The sequence below is a fragment of the Miniopterus natalensis genome, chromosome 1, assembly GCF_054644295.1.
Source record: "Miniopterus natalensis isolate mMinNat1 chromosome 1, mMinNat1.hap1, whole genome shotgun sequence".
NCBI classification, from domain to species: Eukaryota; Metazoa; Chordata; class Mammalia; order Chiroptera; family Miniopteridae; genus Miniopterus; species Miniopterus natalensis.
The window spans coordinates 27796430-27814811 of NC_142081.1; the positions used below are offsets into that span (position 1 = coordinate 27796430).

Genomic DNA, 18382 nt, shown 5'->3' on the forward strand with positions numbered 1-18382 from the left:
CTTAGCCCTTCTGAATCAAAGACACTTTGAGAATGGGATGAAAACTGAGGCTGCATCCCAGAAAAATGCACCTGTATCCCTCACCCAACATTCCAAGCCACCTGAAGACATTTCTAGACTCCAGGTTCAGAATCCTCATCTCCTAGAATGTCTCCTAGGAATGAGAGCGGAAGAAGAGTACAAGGCACCAGACACTGGAAACTTCTGCCTATTAGAAAAACGTTCCTTCCATTCCTTCCATTCACTCCCCCCCTTCCTTTAGTCCAGCTTTGGCCCTTGAGGAAACAAGCTAAAGGCTGGCATGATGCTGCTGCCGTCAAGACAGAATGCCAGGCTGTGGGTTGACAGAGAAGTCCACTGGAGTAGCAGAGAGCAAGTTCCCCCCTGCACATCCTGCGGCCCCAACCTGCCCCACGAGCACCCTGGTGCCTTGTGCTTCATAAGCACGGCTGGTGGCTGGGTCAGCGTGAAAGCTACAACCCCCCCGTCCCACTTCATCTAAGCTACCCCGTCACGATCGACTCTCCCCACCCCAGCCAGGCCCAGTAAGGACGCCACACACAGGTCGGTTGGTCAGCAGTGGTTATTGCACCATTGGCAAATAATGAAATGTGTATACATTAGCGACAACCACAGGGTCAGCAAGACAACCCACAAAAGTACCTGAATTGAGTCTGTTACATTCTTCACGGGAAGGGAATCAACAGAGAAAACACACACTCGCTCGCTCTCTCTCATGCGCGCGCACATATACACAGAATGGAAAGCAATAAATTATGGACCTCACTCCCGCCTGGATGCTAAGGAAAGGCACGGTTAAAGGGCAAAGCCTCTCCAGGCCACCTTCCTGCGTCTCCCTGGCTGGGCGTCTCAGTCTGGCAGTGGCCGCCCACGCTGGAGGCCTGAGCAGGGTCTGCTCTCCCAGGGGAGAGGTGAGCTTAAATATTTGGCTTCTTATAGAGAGAAATATATACAAGGGAAGTGGCCACACTGGCCTCAGAGGGAAGGGGCTCATTTGGGCCTGTGGAAGGTCACCATGAGTCCAGGGGAGCGCCAGTGCGGTCACGGCAGGTGAAGGCACATGCCGAGTACATGAGAGCAGTCTTCCTGGGCACGGCCTTTCTGAGGGCCCAGGGTGAGGCTCCTGTAAGGAGGGTGAGCCCAGGCTTGTGGGCATATGCCAAGGTTCTTCCCCGTCCCTCAGCTCCTCCCTCCCCCAGGACTCAAGAATCAACCTATGGAGCTCAAGGCCTGGAATTTCTCCCTCAGGTTTCTCACTCTGCCCTGCTGGCTTGGGTCCACTGGGTCCCTGGGACCCTCTTCCTTCAGCCAGTACTCTGCAGACTCCTGCAAATCCTGGCCCTGCCCCGCCATGGCTGCTGGTGAGCTTGGTCCCTGGCCACTGCCCTCCTCCAGCCCCCCAGCGGGGCCAGGCAGGAGCCCCTTCTCCATGATAATCACGCGCCGGCTGTTCTCCAGGGTGAGGTCTGCGGTGACACACAGGGCCTCCTCTCCATCGGGCCCACTTTGGGGCAGCCCCCGGGGAGCCTGGGGCCGGCCCTTAAGGCTGCAGCAGCGGCCCACCCTGCCCGACAGAGGCGGCTCCACCATGTTCGGCACCGAGCGGCTCCGGTTGACGGGCAGGCCTCGGCGCCGACTGCCCTCGGCCTGGACCGCCTCGTCGTGGGAGGCGTACTTGGAGCAGAGCTCTCGGACATCAGGCCAGTTGAAGGTTTCAGTGTCCAAGGGACTGAGGGGGCTTCGGATGGAGGGCCGGGCCCCCGGGGAAGTGGTCCTCGAGTTGGCAGCAGAGGGGCTGAAGGAGAGACGCCGTGGTGATGTCTCCCCAGCAGGGTAGGGCTTGGGTAGGCTGTGCTCCTGGACCAGCAGCTGCTCCTGGTTGAGGGACAGCACTGGCCTTCTCTTACCTGTGAGGAGAGAGCACTGCCTGAGTCACTGGGCAGGAGGGGAGGGCAGAAGTGAGGCCTCTGAACTGCCTTCAGTCACTTCTGGGTAAGGCTGGTTGGTGGAGTTTTGGGTGTGATGATGGAAGGGAAATCTCATTTACCATCCCGGCCCCTTTATCAAAGGGAAACAGGAAGAATAAAGAAAAGGCAGTGGACAAGGGCTCGAGAGTCAAAGAGAAAGACAAGAGCTCCTGCTCTCCTGGAAAAGAGGGGGCATGGCTACATTTCCTCCAAGGGTCCTTGCTTCCCAGCAAAGGCTGGGGGAGGACAGTCAACCATGGCTGCACAAGTGGCCTCAGGGTGTTGGACCAGGTGCCAGGGCTCACCCTGGCCCTCGGTGTGGGGTCCAGCCCTGTCTTGGGTAGAGGTTCTTTAGAGGTCACTTTCCCTCAAAAGCCAAGTGGCTCCAAAAAGGCTCTCCACCCTAGACTTGTGGGAGGGGTCCACTCCCTACTCCCATCATACCTTTGCCAGCCGACGGCGCTCCAGCCTCCTCTTGCAGGTGGGGAACGGTGGAAGCTGCGTTTTCCCACTGCAGTGGTGGCCTGGCTGTCCCCATCTTGCTCTTAATCCGGAGGCTGTACTGGCGGGCCAGCTGGTAGACCTTGTTCTTAACTCGCTCACTCATGTGGCTGTCCATCACGTGGGAGAGCTGCACTATGCAGGGGTGCAGCGGGGCCACTAGCTCTCCCTGGGAGCCACTGCTCAGCTCCTTCACCAGCTCCTTCAGCTCTCGGGCCAGGTGGGCTGGGCTGGGCCGCTCAGTGGGGGAGGCGCTCTCCGGTGAGGCAGTGGCCGACTCTTCGGTGATGGCTCCCAGCTCGTGCTCCTCCAGGATGAAGAGCGGCTCATGCAGATCAAAGCCATTGGCCTGGCTTTGGCCTGGCCCCTTCCGAGGGCTCCCCCTAGAAGACTCCATCCCCTCCCAGATCTTCAAAATTTCAGAAGACGGACGGAACTCAGCATCTGTGATAGGAGCTGGGTCCCCAGCGCCTGCACCTTCCTGCCCTGGGCCTGGGAGGTCAAACAGGGCCCATGAAGCCGGCCTGGAGCCCACCTGTCTCTTGTGCCCCAACGGGGCCAATGGCTCTGGGTCCTGCTTGGGAAGGTTGTTGAACCTGGAGACCGAGTTTCTCACCAGGCCTTTGGGGATGTAGGAGAGGCTCTCGCGGCGCCGGATGCTAAAGCCAGCATCGTGGTGCTCTGCATTTTCGTAGTAGCTCTTGATTTTGTCCAGCAACAGCCGGTCTCGGGTGGAGAGCATTGATTCCTTCTTCTTGCAGGAAGAAGACATGTCAGTCTCCGCTGAGCAGCCTGGGCTTGGGGGCTCTGTCCCATTGACAGAAGGGCCACTCTCTGTGGCCACCCCCACACTGAGGTCCCCTTCTGGGGGGAACTGAGAGCCAAGGGCATCTGTGGTGCTGCCACAGCGGGCCAGGCCCTTCTCACTGCCATCCAGGCTGAGCACACTGCTGCTCCGGCTGGTCAGCCTCGGGGTCCCAAAGCCAGTGGACTTGCCATCCTCCAGTGCCAGGCTGCTCCGCCGAGAGAAGCTGCTGACAAACCGCTCAGCAATGACACTGGCCTGGTCCAGCACAGAGGGCGGCAGGAGGCTCTCAGGCTCTTGGGTGGCCCCCATCTCCTCCTCTTCCTCCTCCTCCTCCTCCTCTTCCTCCTCTTCCTCCTCCTCACTGCTCAAGGCCTTAATGTCCTCGGTGCTCTCGGCTACTACAAAGTCCACCATGTCACTCAGGTGGTCCAGCCCCAGCAACTCCTGATGGGCATCAAGCTGTGTTTCCAGGACTTCTGGAGACTCTGTGTCTAAGGGCATCTCCTCGGTGCTGGGATCTTCCACAGCAGCAAACACCTCCGGCTCTTCCCCAGGCTCAGGGTCTGGCTCAACCTGGGACAGCACAGAAAGCTCACGTGAGACCTGGGGGATGAAGGGACAACATGGCCTACTCGAAGCCGAGTGAGGGGACTGCGGTTTAGGACTAAATGTCCCTAGGGAGAGGAACGTGATGATGTTCCTTTGTGACCCTGCAGGTGCTGGGTCCTCAAACCCAGGGAAAATTCTAGGAATACAGATGGGGTAAAGAGGTGGCGCCCCTGTGTGGCAGCCTATCTGGGAGCTACAGGGACAGAAGAACATGCAAACACAGGGTCAGAGCCATGGCACCAGCAAGCCCTGCCCAATGGTGAAGCAACTCCCTAGAGCCCTAGAGCCTCCCCACACAGGAGTTGTTCTGGGTTCATACCCAGGCCTGAGCAATGTGAGAGGCCACTCCTACTTCCCTAAGGGGCAGGGCCTCCCGGGCGGCTCAGGGTCCAGCAGGCAACAGGACCACACACTAGAATCCTGTCAGAGGGCGAAACAGGAATGTGGGTACATGTGCCCAGGAGATGGGCAAGGAAGGAAGCAAATTTGAGAACTCCCTCTTGACCACCTTGTAAGTCATTTGAACCACAAAACTGGCTAGTACCTCTCTGGGCAGCCTTCCAGAGAGGTCTGTAGGGAGAAGAAAAGCATACTCTATATTCTGAGGAATCAAACTTGGTAACAATTGATCAAGTCCAGAATCTGCAGAGTAGAACCGTGACCTAGGCCTGCACTGTCTAACGACAGTAGCCGCCAGCTACACTGCCTTCCAAGCACCTGTAATGTGGCTAGTCCACACTTAAAACAGCTGCAAAGGTAAAATACACAGCAGACTGCAAAAACTTCATACAAAAAAAGTATAAAACATCTCATTAATAGCTTTTCATATTGATTATATATTGAAATGATAACTGTTGGGACATGCTGGATTAAATAATTTTTTAAAATATTTTTATTTATTGATTTTAGAAAGAGAGGCAGAGGGAGAGGGAAGGAGGGAGAGAGAAACAACTGAGCTACCTGGCCAGGGCAGTTAAATCATTATTTTTTAAAAATATGTCTTTATTGATTTCAGAGAGAAGAGGGGAGAGGGGGAGAGAGAGAAACATCAATGATGAGTCATTGATCGGCTCCCTCCTGCACACCCCCCTCACTGGGGATGGAGCCCACAACACGGGCATGTGCCCTGACCAGGAATCGAACTGTGATCTCCTAGATCACGGTTAATGCTCAACTGCTGAGCCATGCCAGCAGGGCTTAAATGATTTTTTAATGTGGCTACTAGACAATTTAAAGTTACACATGTGGCCCTGGCCAGTGTGGCTCAGTGGGTCGCCAATTCAATTCCTGGTCAGGGCACATGCCCAGGTTTCAGGTTTGATCCCTGGTTGGGGTGTGTGCAGGAGGCAACAGATAAATGTCTCTCTCACATTGAAGTTTCTCTCTTTCTCTCCCTCTCTCTTCCTCTAAAATCAATAAAAACATTTTTTTTTCTAATTTATTTTTTTTAATCTTCACCTGAGGATATATTTTCCATTGATTTCTTAGAAAGAGTGGAAGTGGGGTAGTAGGGGGAGAGAAAGAAACATCGATATGGGAGAGACACATTGATTGGTTGCCTCCTGCATGTGCCCTGAACTGCACAGGGGATTGAAACTGTAACCCTTGGGTACACTGAGCCACATTGACCAGGGCAATAAAAACATATTTTTGAAAAATAATAAAATAATTAAAATAATAAGTAGCCCTGGCCAGTTTGCTCAGTGGTTAGAGCATTGGCCCACAGACCAAAGGGTCCCGGGTTCAATTCCAGCCAAGAGCACATACCTGGGTTTCAGGTTTGATCCCCAACACTGGTTGGGCACGTATGGGAGGTAACCAATTGGTGTTCCCCTCTCCCTCCCTTCCTCTCTCTCTCCCTCTTCCACTGTCTCTGAAAAGCAATGGAAAAAATATCCTTCGGTGAGGATTAAAAATAACAAGTAAAACAACACATGTGGATAGCATTCTATTATCAGTGGACAGCATTACTCTAGACTCTCCTCCAATGTCATCCGGGTGAGGCCCACCCTGGGGTCTCGGCCTCATGAACAAATTTTTCTCATAACTTTGGCAAAGCAAAGGACTCCGTTCCAGACAACCCACAGGCAGTGTGGGGTGGCAGGAAGAAGAGCGTGGGCTTCTGAGTACAGACCCGAGTCTGGTCTCAGCTCTGCCCCTCAGATGCTGCCCACTGTCGGGCACGTCATTCAACCTTTCTGAGCCTCTTTCTTTCTCCCTGGTAGAGCTGTCACAGGGAATAGACAAAAGAAATAAACATCAGACATGTGGGAGGTATCGAGTGAATGTCAATATGCTACCCATTGCCCAAGTGGGCACAGGTATGATTTAAATGTCTGGCCTTCTGGCAGGGGCAGGGCTTTGTGCCCTACACAAGGAGGCCTGGCCGAGGAGATCTAAAATTTGGTCACTTCTGCTGACTGCGCCCCTTGGCAAGGGCCTACATCTGCCCAAAGGAAGGAGCACCTTTTTCTAATTCACAGAAAGGGGCTATCTGCTCACCAAGCCATGTGCACAAAGACCAGACAGGCTTCCTGAAGGGGCCCAACAGGAGAGTCCAAGCCTGAAGGCTTGGCCTGCAGATCTGGAGATCTGGGCTCCAGACACCTCTGCACTATCCCCTTTCCACCTACTGGCCACTCACCTCAGGAAGGGAAGAAATGGACTCGAAGCTCATGTGCTTCTCAGAACTGGTTGGAGACCGGCCGCTGGGCCTCCTGCAGCTCTTGGGGCCTTCGGACTCCCTGCGCCCCTTCACCTGCAGCAAGCAGAGGGGAGTCGTCAGCTCCCGGGGCAATTGGGAGCTGGTTCCTTCTGCATCCCAACATGAACAACATGTCCTGAGCCCTAAAGGGGCTGGGCTTTGCTGAGAGCCAGCCTTGCACCTGAGCCAATCCATAGTCAACTTGAACTGCCAAGTCTGGGAACATAAATCCCTGCCAGGCATGCAGCCTCAGAAAAGCCCAGCCCTTTTGACCCTGCCAGCCCTGCTGTGTGCTGCCCTCTCCCCTTGCCCACCACCCCACCCCGTTAGTCATGCGCATTGGGTGGTATACTAGTTCACGCCCAGTACTGGAACAGTGCATGCCAGGGGCTCACCAGGGTGTGACAGTGAGTGAGGGGTTAAGAAGTGCTGATGGCAGAAGTAAAGGAACAAGGACAGAGGGTGGAGAGGGCAGGGGAGGGGACTCTAGGATGGACACGAGCTTGCACATGCCAGGGAGCATGCAAGGAGGAGGGGAGATCAAAGAGACACCTCACCATAGCACCCCGGGAGAAAAGTAAAGCGTTGGCCCGATAGTGCCAGCAGTGGAGGGCAGCCAGCAGGGAGCTGGCAAAGTCGGCTACCTGCTCCGCCACTGCCAGGCTCTCTTCCTCATCTTCTTCCTCTGAGCCTGGGGGCTCTGGCCCAGACCCCTTCTTGCTGCCTTCATGCCCTGCCAGGTCCTCCAGAGTGACCTGAAAGGCCTGCTCCTCCTCGTCTTCCACCACCTCCTCCTGCTCCTGCTCCTGCTCCTCCCGGGCAGCCCCTTCAGCCTCCGCCTGCAGGCCCCGAGTACGGGAGGGCTGCCCAAAGTCCAGGAGCGCGCCAGCACTGCCTGCATGCTGTTCAGAGCACAAGACCCACTCGTGACCGGCCCCTGAGCAACACCCCCTCCTCCTGCCAGTGGCTGGGGGTGAGGAGGGTCTATACAAAAATCCATATCTAGACACCAACCCCTGGTCTGCACTGGAGCCCAGTGAGGACCGGAGGGGTAGGAAGTGGAGGGATAGGGGGTGAGGTGAGAGAATGCAGGGTGGGGTGGAGGTTCTCGCGGTAGGAAGTTGGGACCTGGGAAAGCTAGGACTGGGGCCTGGTTAGGAACGTAAGACCCAGAGAGAGGAAAAAATGAGAGAGGATTCAGCTGGCCAGGCCACCACTAGGGTGACATTCCAGGAAAGGGTACAGAAGGGTCCCTGGGGCACATGCCTCAGTTCATTCATCTGTGATCCTGATGACAGAGCCTGGTGCACAGGAGGTGTTTGGTAGGTATTTGTTAAATGAATGGAGACAATGAGAGCTGAAGGGGCCAGAGCTGACCTGGGCAGTTCCACCCCACTCTATCCAGCCAGGCCCCTCTGCCCACAAGCCTTACCTTCATTCCTGCTGCTCTGGCTGCTGCCACCACCGCAGAGTCCCAGCACATGGGCGAGGGGGGGGGGGAGGAAGATGGGTAAACAGGAGAAAGAGCCTCTTTATAGAGGCCAGAGGCCTAGAGCTCCCTGGGGAAGACCTCTCTGGGGGCTCCTACTGTCAGAACCCTCACCTTTCAAAGGAATGACTGACAGAATGGGAGCTGGGGATGGGGGTGAGGGTGGGGCAGTGCAGAGCAGTGCAGGTCTGTGTCACTTGCTCCTGCTGTTACTCAAGGATAGGGTAAAAGGAGTGGGGGGCTCAAGCCCCCTCCCTAGACAGCAATGGGCAAGGCCCACTTCCCAGAGGAATAGAGACAGAGTCCCCTCTAAACTGTCCTCAATATCCCCACCCAGATGGTTACCTTCCTGCCCCTGCCCTAGAGCTCACCTGAATGGCCGTCCACCCCTCACACTCACCTTTCTCGCTGAGTTGCCTGAACAGGTGTTTGGTTGGCTCTGCGGAGGAAAGTGAATAGGCAGTCAGTGTAGGCCTGGAAACAACTGTGCCTGGCCCTGCTCCCAAGCCCACAGCGCTGCCGGCCCATCACCAGCTCAAAGTCCACTTGGGCCTGGCCCCCTCACCCCATCCCACTTCCATCAGCCCTAGGACCTCTGCTATGACCACCAGCCCCCATGAGCAGCACTTCCCACAATCCCCTGGATTAGCAAAGCTCACCCAAGGAGCCACAGCCCCACACTGCCCCCTTCAAACCAACTAGCCATATCTCTGGAGGTCCACGGCTCCACCTCAAGCCCCACCTTCCCTGCAATGAGAACATCAGCTACAGCCCAGGCCAAGCCCCCTCACAGCACCCCAGTTGGAAAGCAGAGGTCGCACCCGACTTCCTACGGCCCTTAAGGCCTGGCACCACGAAGCTTCGCTGCCTGTTGGGGAGTGTTGCCTGGCTGTACAGGGGCTGACCAGGTTCTGGGGACAGGATACAAAACACACCCATTAGGCTGATGGTGTCACCAGTCTTTCTGGGGACAGACCTGAGACAGGCAGGCAGGAATAAGAGGACACGTGTCAAGGGACCTCTCTATAGAGCCTCGGACTTAACCCATGCTGTCCTTGCCCAGCTGGCATTAAGTGAGAAGCCCATGATAAACTTATAACCAGAAGGAAAGTCTACTGAGGTCTCTTAGCTGTTCCTGGGCAGAAGAGCATAAAGAAAAACATTTTTCTACTGAGGTGTGTTTGCGTGCACAATCTGCACAATATAAGTAAACATTCAATTGTTTTCATCAAACACTCAATTCTTTCATTTTAGAACCTGTAATCAAGAATATTTAATAATGCCCAGCCGGCGTGGCTCAGCGGCTGAGCATCAACCTATGATCCAGGAATCACAGTTCGATTCCCAGTCAGGGCACATGTCCAGGTTTCGGGCTTGGTCCCCAGTGGGGGGCGTGCAGGAAGTAGCCAGTCAATGAATCTCTCATCATTGATGTTTCTATATCTCCCTCCCTTTTCTGTCTGAAATCAATAAAGACATTAAAAAAAGAATATTTAATAAGTGACAAACGATGACAGCAGCACCTTATCCATAAATGTCATTTATCTACCCATCTCAGCTCTCTGGAAGGAGGAAGCAGAAAAGGCCGAGAGGCAGTCGGAGCAGGTGGCTGAGAGCAGGCCTCCCGTCCTCCCTTCTCAGCCACTTCATGCTGCTGTTACACACTTCTCACAAGTTCCACAGACTGATTTCTAACAGAATGAAGGAGGAAGACAGGATACTGCAGGCAAGCACACGAAGACGGATGAGAACAAACACTCGTCAGTGTGTAGACGGACACAACCCTGCAAACACAGGCTGTCTCTACGGCAACCGGCAGCCCCCACCCCCACCCGAGGCCCCTGGAGAATCTGGCAGCTCATGCACCACAGTGATGCCGCTGCACCGACTTCAGAAAAGAAGTTCAACTCTGGTCAGCACCCTCTATTTTAAAGGCTCAAGAGCATGAAGCATGTTTTTTTAGAAAGATGTCTCTTTCATAATGGTTAAAACGAAAACACAGAAACAAGCACACAAACAACACCCAACTCTTTTAGAGTTTTAGATTTTAGGCTAAAATCTCAGCCGTGTGGACACTTAAGCTCTAAAATGGCTCATTTCCCGAGTGCCTTCATAGCTACCGTTTGGAATCTGACGTATGACAGGTAGTAATACTATCACTACCACCACCGCCACCGTCACTTACTGAACATGTCCATGTGCCAGAGCTTCCAATTTAAAGCTATGGCAGGTTAAGGAGGAATTCTTGACGGACAAAAGAGGATTATAAAAGAAAGGAAAGAAAAACAGACCCCGAGACTTACGAACTTAACACCGCCAACTGGGAGCTTTTAACATGTAACACCATACAATTCTGCAACCATGACAAGCTTGCCTTGGGTTCAAGATCCATTGGGAGCAATACCAAACAAAATAAAACCACAGAAGTTTTCTAAAGACCACTCAGCTCACACATCAACCCACATGACTATTCAAGAGACCTGTGGGTCATGGCTAATCAAAGCCCAATGCACTGTGGAGATCTAAGCCAGGACACCACTCCCAGTCACACCCAAATCTCTCTCTCCAGGGGTCTCTAAGACATTTCTCACCCCAACTCCCACCACGTGAGTATGTTTGGCAGATACCTGGCTGAAGCCAAATCGGTCCCTGAGCCTCAGACTGAAAGGCAGAGTAAAAACAGATGTAGAAAACACACTCATCACCAGGACAGCTAAGAATAAAAGGTCTTCTCTTTTTCAATAGACGATTCACTCCAATTACTCCAAGTACATAGTAGTGAACCCAGTCATGGAAAACCCAGAAGAGGAAAATGGAACTCTTCCCTGAGACCCAAAGTAAATATTTCCCGTCTGGATTTGATGCCACTTGAAGCCTAACTTGTTTTCCCCATGCCCTGCCTCTGCTCTGTTCCACAGCTGAGCTGGGACCCATCCATGATGTCCAAGCGTTACTCCTGGCTGACTCCCAGGATTTGGAGAGGTGAAGAAGGGAGATTTCAATTGCAAGGGAGCTAAGAAGAGTGCCAAGGCCTGAGTGAATGAGCATTCCTAGGGCCTTTGAAAAGGTGGACTGCCCAACCCTGGTGGGCAAGAAGGGCGCCTAGGTGCCTGGTGGGGGGGAGCACAAGGAGAGGATGCTCCACACACACACACCCTGCCCTTTCCCAGGATTTCTGGAGTTGAGAGCCAGCCCCAAATGCTGCTGCAAATGGTCCCCTGCCTGGTCAAGGGTCCTATGAAGATGCCTCTCTGCCCACACAGCCCTTTCCTTACCAGATTGCCGGCGGCCCTGGCGCGCATGGGTGGACACCTCATCCTGTGAGGACCAAGCCTTCTTCAGGCGCTCTGGACTGTAGCGGTACCGATTGGGATCTGCACCCAGGAGAGAAAATCAGGCCTTTGGGACACTATCAGCCTTGGCCTAGAGTCTGACTGTAGCTGACCACATCTCTGCTGCCCACCCCAACTCCAGGGGCAAGAAGCCTCCAAAACTCCCTCCTCTTCCATCTTCCATCCAATTCCACCCAGGAGCATCGGACATGGAGAGTCTGCTCATCAGCAGTGCCCCTAGTTCACAGTAGACCCCAGGGCCTGACAAAAGGAGCCACCTGGTCCCCCCTGCCCTCTGGAATCTTAGTGCCAGGCAAAGCTTCCCCAGGACACAGCCTGACCGAGAAAGGTGCACAATTAGGGACAGAGCAGGCAGAAAGGGTCACTTACAATAGGAATCCATTTCCAAAATAGCTTCCTTGGCCTGGAAAGGAAGAAACCCACCTAGTTACGACCTTGCCATGTGCTGTGCCTCCCGCGGTGTATGGACTCACTTGCTGAGTGAGGATACCCCATAGTGCTCTGCTGAGGCCCAGGGCATCCTCTGAACTAACCCCCGCTGTTGAGTGAAGCCAATGTCCAGAGGGTGAGGCCCCAGTGGACCCCACAGCTGGCACTAAAAGACACCCTCTCCCTGTACCCCAACAGGAGCCGGGGCTGGGGGCACCCCAGGAGCACACCTTCTGGGGGATGGTGGTGTGGTGGTTCTCCAGGATGAGCCTCTTGATGTGGTGAGTCCAGTTCCGTTTCTCCTCCGCTGTTTTGGCCTGGGAGGAGCCAAGGGAGAGGGAGCCAGGGGTTATCATGGGCCTAAAAGCACATGACATGGGCTGTGCTTCTGCCAAGCAGGGCAGAGGTGGGAAGAGGACCTCTGCGGGGGCCTCTGTGACGTTACTTTGACTTGTCAGCACTAGCCTGAGAGGTGTCCACAATGAACCTTGCCTTCCCGAGCGAGACCCTGAGGCTCAGCACAGCTAAGTGAGCGGATGAGGCAGGTCTGTCCCAGCCCAAGCGCCCCGACCGGCCCCTCACCTGGATACTATACTGCTGCTTGCTGTGCTTGTAGTGGGTGACGGTGAAGCACAGGGAGTCTCTGGTGCTTTCGATCAGCATCAGGGAGGAGCACTGGGGCAGAGGGAGAGGGCAGTCAAGCACAAGGAGGGGGGAAAGGGCAGCTGACCTGGGGCCCCAGTGCCTCGAGATCATCTTGGGAGGCAGGAAGAGTAATCGCAGAAGGATGGAGCTACGTCCACACTGACTTGGGGCCAGTGAAGAGTGAAGAGGGCAAGGAAGGAAGGAGGCAGAGGAGACCACAGCAGCCTGGTTACCGGGATATGACCCTTGTAGACAAAGTGATCGCCCCGCTTCTTGGTGATGAGCAGCGCTTTGTCAAAGAGGAAGAAGGTCTTCTCATTCCGCACGCGGTGCACGCGGAATGTGCCCTCCAGGACGAGCTCCCCATAGATGGTCAGGTCCGGCCCCTTCCAGTTGATGAGCAGTGACTGAATCTCCTGCAGCACAGAAGCACCAACCCCAAGGGTCAGGCTTATCATGACCATGCTGGGGACCCTATGGGACTCCAGGAAGCTCCTAAAAATCCAGCCACTGCTGGGTCACCCTAGAGAAGCCTGCCCCACACGGACACCACCCCTCAGCTCACCCCAGCAGGGCAGCCACATTCCCTCTCCAAGCCCCACGCCCACGCAACCACACCCACATGCCCCTGCAGGCAGCAGCCTGGAGCACCTGGAGCCGGACTGCGTGCTCGTGCCTCCTCTTCATATCGTTGATGTACCAGGCCACGCAGGTCATGGTGTCGATGGCATCCTCCACCACCTCAAAGCCGTCCTCTTCTTCATCAAAATGTTTGGCAATTTCCTGCATGGGACACAGGGGCTTAGTCAGTCCACAGACTCAAGGGTCCTGCCCCTCCCCCAGCCGCCCCTGGACCCTTGGGTTACCTGGAGCAGTAGGTGGTACTTGAGGATGCGCTGGACTGGCTTCAGCAGGTAGGAGCCCAAGGGCAGCGAGTGCTGCAGCAGCTCCTGCCGGTCCCGGAAGAACTTGGCCTGCTGCTTGTCCCGCATGCATTCCGTCAGGGCAGCCACTGAGCTGGGAGTGAGGAAGGGGCCGTCACCGCCTGAGAAGGCCTGGATGGGAAGGTGGGGTGTCCCAGACTCACCAAATGGATCAGCTGCCCCTCTCCACCTCAGTTACTCACTTGGGGTAGTTGTTGCAGTACTGGGTGTAGATATCAAATTCTTGACTCTAAGGAGAAAGCAAAAATAGTGATTTCAGGGAGAGTCTCTTTGGACTGTAAAGCCAGGTCTACCAAAGACATGCCCCTGGTCCCCAGAGCAACTCTATCCCCCTTTCCCTGAGTGTCTGCAGGTCCATCTTTGCACCCATCTGTCTGGCCCCACCCCAGTATACCCTCCCCATTACCGAAAGGAAGCATGGCCTTTCCCCTGGAGAGGGGCACCCAGAGCTCAGATGTCCCCTGAAGGTGGGAGTTCCTGTCCCACTGAGCCCCCAGCAGGGGGCTTCTTACCCTTTCCACAAAGCAGCTGGCCACAGCCACAGGATCACTATTGCAGTTGTCCAGGTCTCTGAGTAGCTGGCTGGGTGAGGGAGAGTGGTCATCAGATCCTGGACCACTTGCAGCCTCACATCTACCAACACACCATGCTCCCTCCCCGGCTTCCTGGCGCCCAGATACACAGCCAGCCCTGGTGTCACACCAAAGAGTCAGGGCTTCCACCCTCAAAGTGAGCCCTGCCCATGGCAGCAACCACAAAAAGCATCCAGCAACACTGCAAAGATGGGGAGCAAAGGACACCCACATGCTCAGTAAGAGGAAGAAGGGACACCAGTACCCACCTCCGGGAGAGGACACAGCTCCTCTGCAGGCAGAAGGAGTCAAATACACAAAGCAAAGATTAAAGGAGAAAGAAGAGAGAGAGGGGAGTCGCAAAAGAACCAAGGCACCTAGTTCAAAAGGATGCAGTAAAAGGAGAGAGACAGGGTGAGTCCCAGCACCCCTTATTCTTAGATGGAGGCACTATAGGAAACCCTAGAAAGGGTGCTCCCCCCACACTCCCCCCACCTTCCCAATCCCCACAATCCAGCCTAGGTGTCCCTCCCAGACTTCTCCAGCTTACACAGCAAGACGTCTCCCTGCCCACCTTAAAGGGCCTGGGGTAAGTTTCCTCCTGAACTATCAACACTGTCCCCTCAAGCTCTGCTCCTCCAGACTAGTGCCCTTCCCCTGGGGCATCTGTGGGCCCAGGCGGCACACTATACATCCTCAAGGAGCCCCTTGGCCCTGAAACAGCCCCTCATCAGGCCTTGTTCAGCCTCCCCCATCACGTCTTGACTGACCTGTGCATTCCCCTAATGGGTCAGAGATCACCTCCAGGGAGCCCTGACTTCCCATGGGGTCAGTAGGAAGACGGAGAAGAAATTAAGAGATGTGCAAGAGGAAGACAAAGATGAAAGGGACAAAGGAACCACAAAGTGATAGAGGGAAGGATATCATGTGCAAGGGTCCAGCAGTCCCCCGAGGAGGTACCAGCCCAGGCTGAACCCAACAAGCACATGGCCTCAGACGCTCTCCCTGCCTTACAGGAAGCACATCAGCCCCAGGGCACATGGTCCCACATGTCCTCTCTCCTGCAGGGAGCTAACTATACCTTTGTACAGGGATGGACTGCCCCTCCCCACCCTCAGAGATCAGGCTCTGGACCCATATGTCACAGCCCATGAGACGAGGGACATTCAGGATTCCTCCCCAGGCCCTGAGATGGGCCTCACAGGTGGAACATAGTGTATGCCAGGCCCGCTCATACCTGTTCAGTGCATAGATGTTTTCTATGTTCCCAAAGAGGGCGCTGACTTGTTCTGGCTTTAGCAGCCCAGGTGTGTCAATGATCTTCAAGAGGTAGTCCTGCATGGAGAGAGGCATCAGAGCCCAGCCCCTCCTGACACAATCCTGTCCCCCTAGCCACACCTCATTTTACAGCTATAACGCGATTTCACAGACATCACCTACTATACTGGGTTGGATAGTTCCATCCAAAAGTTAATGTCCACTTGGAACCTCAGACTATGACCTTATTTGGAAACAGGGTCTTTGAAGATGCAACTAGTTAAGGATCTCAAGAGGATCATACTGGATTTAGGGTGGGCCCTAAATCCAATGACTAGTGTCCTTATAAGAGAAGACATGAAGAGACAGGGAAGAAGGCAACGTGAAGACGGAGGCAGAAACTGGGGTGATGCATCTACAGGCCAAGGAACACAGAGGATGGACAGCAACCAGCAGAAGCTAGGAAAGAGGCCTGGAATGCATTCCCCCTCAGAGCCTCCAGAAGAAACAACCCTGCCAACATCTTGATTTCTAACTTCTAGCCTCTTAAACCGAGACAGAATAAATTCCTGCGTCTTAAGCCTCTAAGTCTGTGGTAATTTGTTACAGCAGCCCTGGGAAACCAATACATCTCCTTCCACAGCAGCTGGCAGCTTCCACAGTTGCAGCCGCAGGGCCACCTCCTCCTGTGTGCCCTGCACAGAGGGAAATGCTTCACCTACACAGCCCTGCGAGGAGGTGCATCTTCATTTTACAAATGAGGAACCTGAGGTTCTGGGGGGGGGGGGGTTTACCTCTGTGCCTGAGACCCCAGAGCTAGGGAACAACAGAGCAGGGATTTAGAAGCAGACAGGTGGAGTCCAGAGCCAGTCTCCACTGAGCACAGGAGTCCCTTCTGTCCTTGCCTATTCCCCGGGGAAACTGCAGTAGGTTCTGCCGGCTGGAGCGACTGGTCTCACCCAGTCACAAGGCAGTGTGGGCAGTCGGCAGCTTCCCCAGGGCGGGAGATGTCAGGCTTCCCCGCTAGTCCACGGGAAGCAGACCTCCGAGACACGCGTGTCGGGGAAGCACCCTCCCGGGGCGTCGGCAGGTTTACGCACAGAGCTGGGCTGCCGAGGCCCGGCCGGGGGAGGCGGGCGAAGCCGCGCGGGCCTCACCTCCACGATGCTGCGCAGGTCCTGCACGTACATGCGCTCGGTCTCCACGATCTCCCGCACCACGCGGCCCAGGTAGCTGAGCTTGTGCGCAGGCGCCGCCGCCGCCCGGCTGTTGAACGGGGACAGGGGTCCCTTCTTGTTCAGCCGGCTGCTGGAGTTGTTGTTGCTGTTGGGGGGGTGCCGGCCTCGCGGGGAGCCGGCCCCGTTCTTGGCTGAGGCCTCAGGGCCGCTGGGCTCCTCCATGGCGCCCCGGCTGTCACGGGAGGAGCCCGAGGAGGACGCGGTGGAGGTCAGGCTCAGCGGCCGCTCCTGGCTGCCGTCCTGGCGGAGGGAGGCAGAGACGGGCATCCTGGCATCGCTGCCCGGCGGAGGCTCTGCGGCGAGATTCTGGGCAGGACAGATAGAGGCAAACTCTGAGTCTTCAAGAAACAGAAAGCAAAAGGCTGGCTGCTAAGGGTGAGTGGGGGCAGGCAGGGGTAGTTGCTGTTTCATGGATACTGAGTTTCGGTTTTGCAAGATGATAAAACGTTCTGTGGACAGATTGGTGATGGATGCACGACAATGTGAACGGACTTAATGCCACTTAAAAATGGTTAAAATGCGTATTTTATCTTACTTTAAAAACAATTTTACAGCCTGGCCGGGCATGGCTCAGCGGTTGAGTGTCGACCTAGGATCCAGGCGATCGGGGTTTGATTCCCGGTCAGGGCACATGCCTGGGTTGTGGGCTGCAGCCGATCAATGATTCTCTCATCATTGATGTTTCTCTCTCTCTCTCTCTCTCCCTCTCCTTTCCTCTCTCTGAAATCAATAAAGATATATTTTAAAAAAAACAATTTTACAATTTTAAAAGCAGCAACTCTGCAAAACACCAATTAGAAAAAACGTATGCACCTCTTATGTTCATAACAGCGCAATTTGCAATAGTTAAGATCTGGAAACAGCCCAAGTGCCCATCAGATGAGTGGATAAAAAAGCTGTGGGACATTTACACCATGGAATACTATGCAGCTATAAAAAAGAAGGGTCTCTTATCCTTTGGGACAGCATAGAAGGAACTGGAGAGTATTATGCTTAGCGAAATAAGCCAGTCAAAGAAAGACAAGTACCACATGATCTCACTCATATGTAGAATATAATAAACAAACTGATGAACAAAATAGATCCAGAGAAGCATGGAACAGACTGAGGGATCTCAGAGGGAAGGTGGGGATGGGGGAGTAGGTGGGAAGAGATTAATCAAAGAACTTATATGTTTATAAGCATAACCCATAGATACAGACATTGATATGGGAAAGGCCTGGGGGTGGGGTGGATACAGGGTGGAGGGGGTCAATGGGGGTAAAAAGGGGACATCTGTAATATTTTCAACAATAAAGATTAAAAAATAATAATATATAAAACATAATGGAAAAACAAAAACCCCCAGCAACTCTGAATCCCCAGGAAGTCCTTCTTCAGACTATGAGCATCTACAAGGATGCCCAATAACATTCCTTCCTGACTCCAACGGCTCCACCTCCATCTTTCCAGGGTGGAAGAAAAATGGACCACAGCCAGGGACAACAAGGGCTCTGAAACCCGAGGCCCCAGAAAAGCAGAGAACACACCTCTGCCAGAGCCATGGCAGGGATGCCTTCTCATCAAACCCAAGTACCTCAGCTCCTCACCATCTGCCCCAGTGCTGTGTCCTCCAGGCTCTGAGCACCTGGCACAGGGCAAGGGCTCCATAAACCATCAAAACTGTGATGCTAATGGTAGCTGTCAAAAAGCACTTCCCAAGTGTTCACCTGTCAGGGCCTGTGCTGGGGTCACCAGACAAGGGCAGGCAAAGATCTGGCTCTTATAATTTATGACAACACACATGCCAGAGGGTAACAGTGTCCCCAAAGTTGCAAAATCTCTGGGGTGCCAATGGCTACACCA

General features: G+C 54.5%; 1 protein-coding gene across 1 annotated transcript in view; it reads right to left on the reverse strand.

Moving 5' to 3' along the window:
- Positions 1–565: 565 nt before the first annotated feature.
- PLEKHG3 (pleckstrin homology and RhoGEF domain containing G3) overlaps positions 566–18382 on the reverse strand; it is a 28498-nt gene continuing 10681 nt past the window's right edge. The window contains exons 2-19 of the mRNA XM_087819866.1: positions 16457–16843; positions 15280–15377; positions 13983–14052; positions 13653–13699; positions 13393–13543; positions 13178–13309; positions 12760–12942; positions 12464–12556; positions 12112–12198; positions 11822–11855; positions 11375–11473; positions 8921–9010; positions 8500–8538; positions 8043–8065; positions 7168–7512; positions 6551–6664; positions 2433–3870; positions 566–1928 (exon numbers count right to left, since the gene is read on the reverse strand). Coding sequence (XP_087675992.1) covers positions 1231–1928; positions 2433–3870; positions 6551–6664; positions 7168–7512; positions 8043–8065; positions 8500–8538; positions 8921–9010; positions 11375–11473; positions 11822–11855; positions 12112–12198; positions 12464–12556; positions 12760–12942; positions 13178–13309; positions 13393–13543; positions 13653–13699; positions 13983–14052; positions 15280–15377; positions 16457–16843 — 4128 coding nt within the window. The 3' untranslated portion in view covers positions 566–1230. The remainder of the gene's footprint in view (positions 1929–2432; positions 3871–6550; positions 6665–7167; positions 7513–8042; positions 8066–8499; positions 8539–8920; positions 9011–11374; positions 11474–11821; positions 11856–12111; positions 12199–12463; positions 12557–12759; positions 12943–13177; positions 13310–13392; positions 13544–13652; positions 13700–13982; positions 14053–15279; positions 15378–16456; positions 16844–18382) is intronic.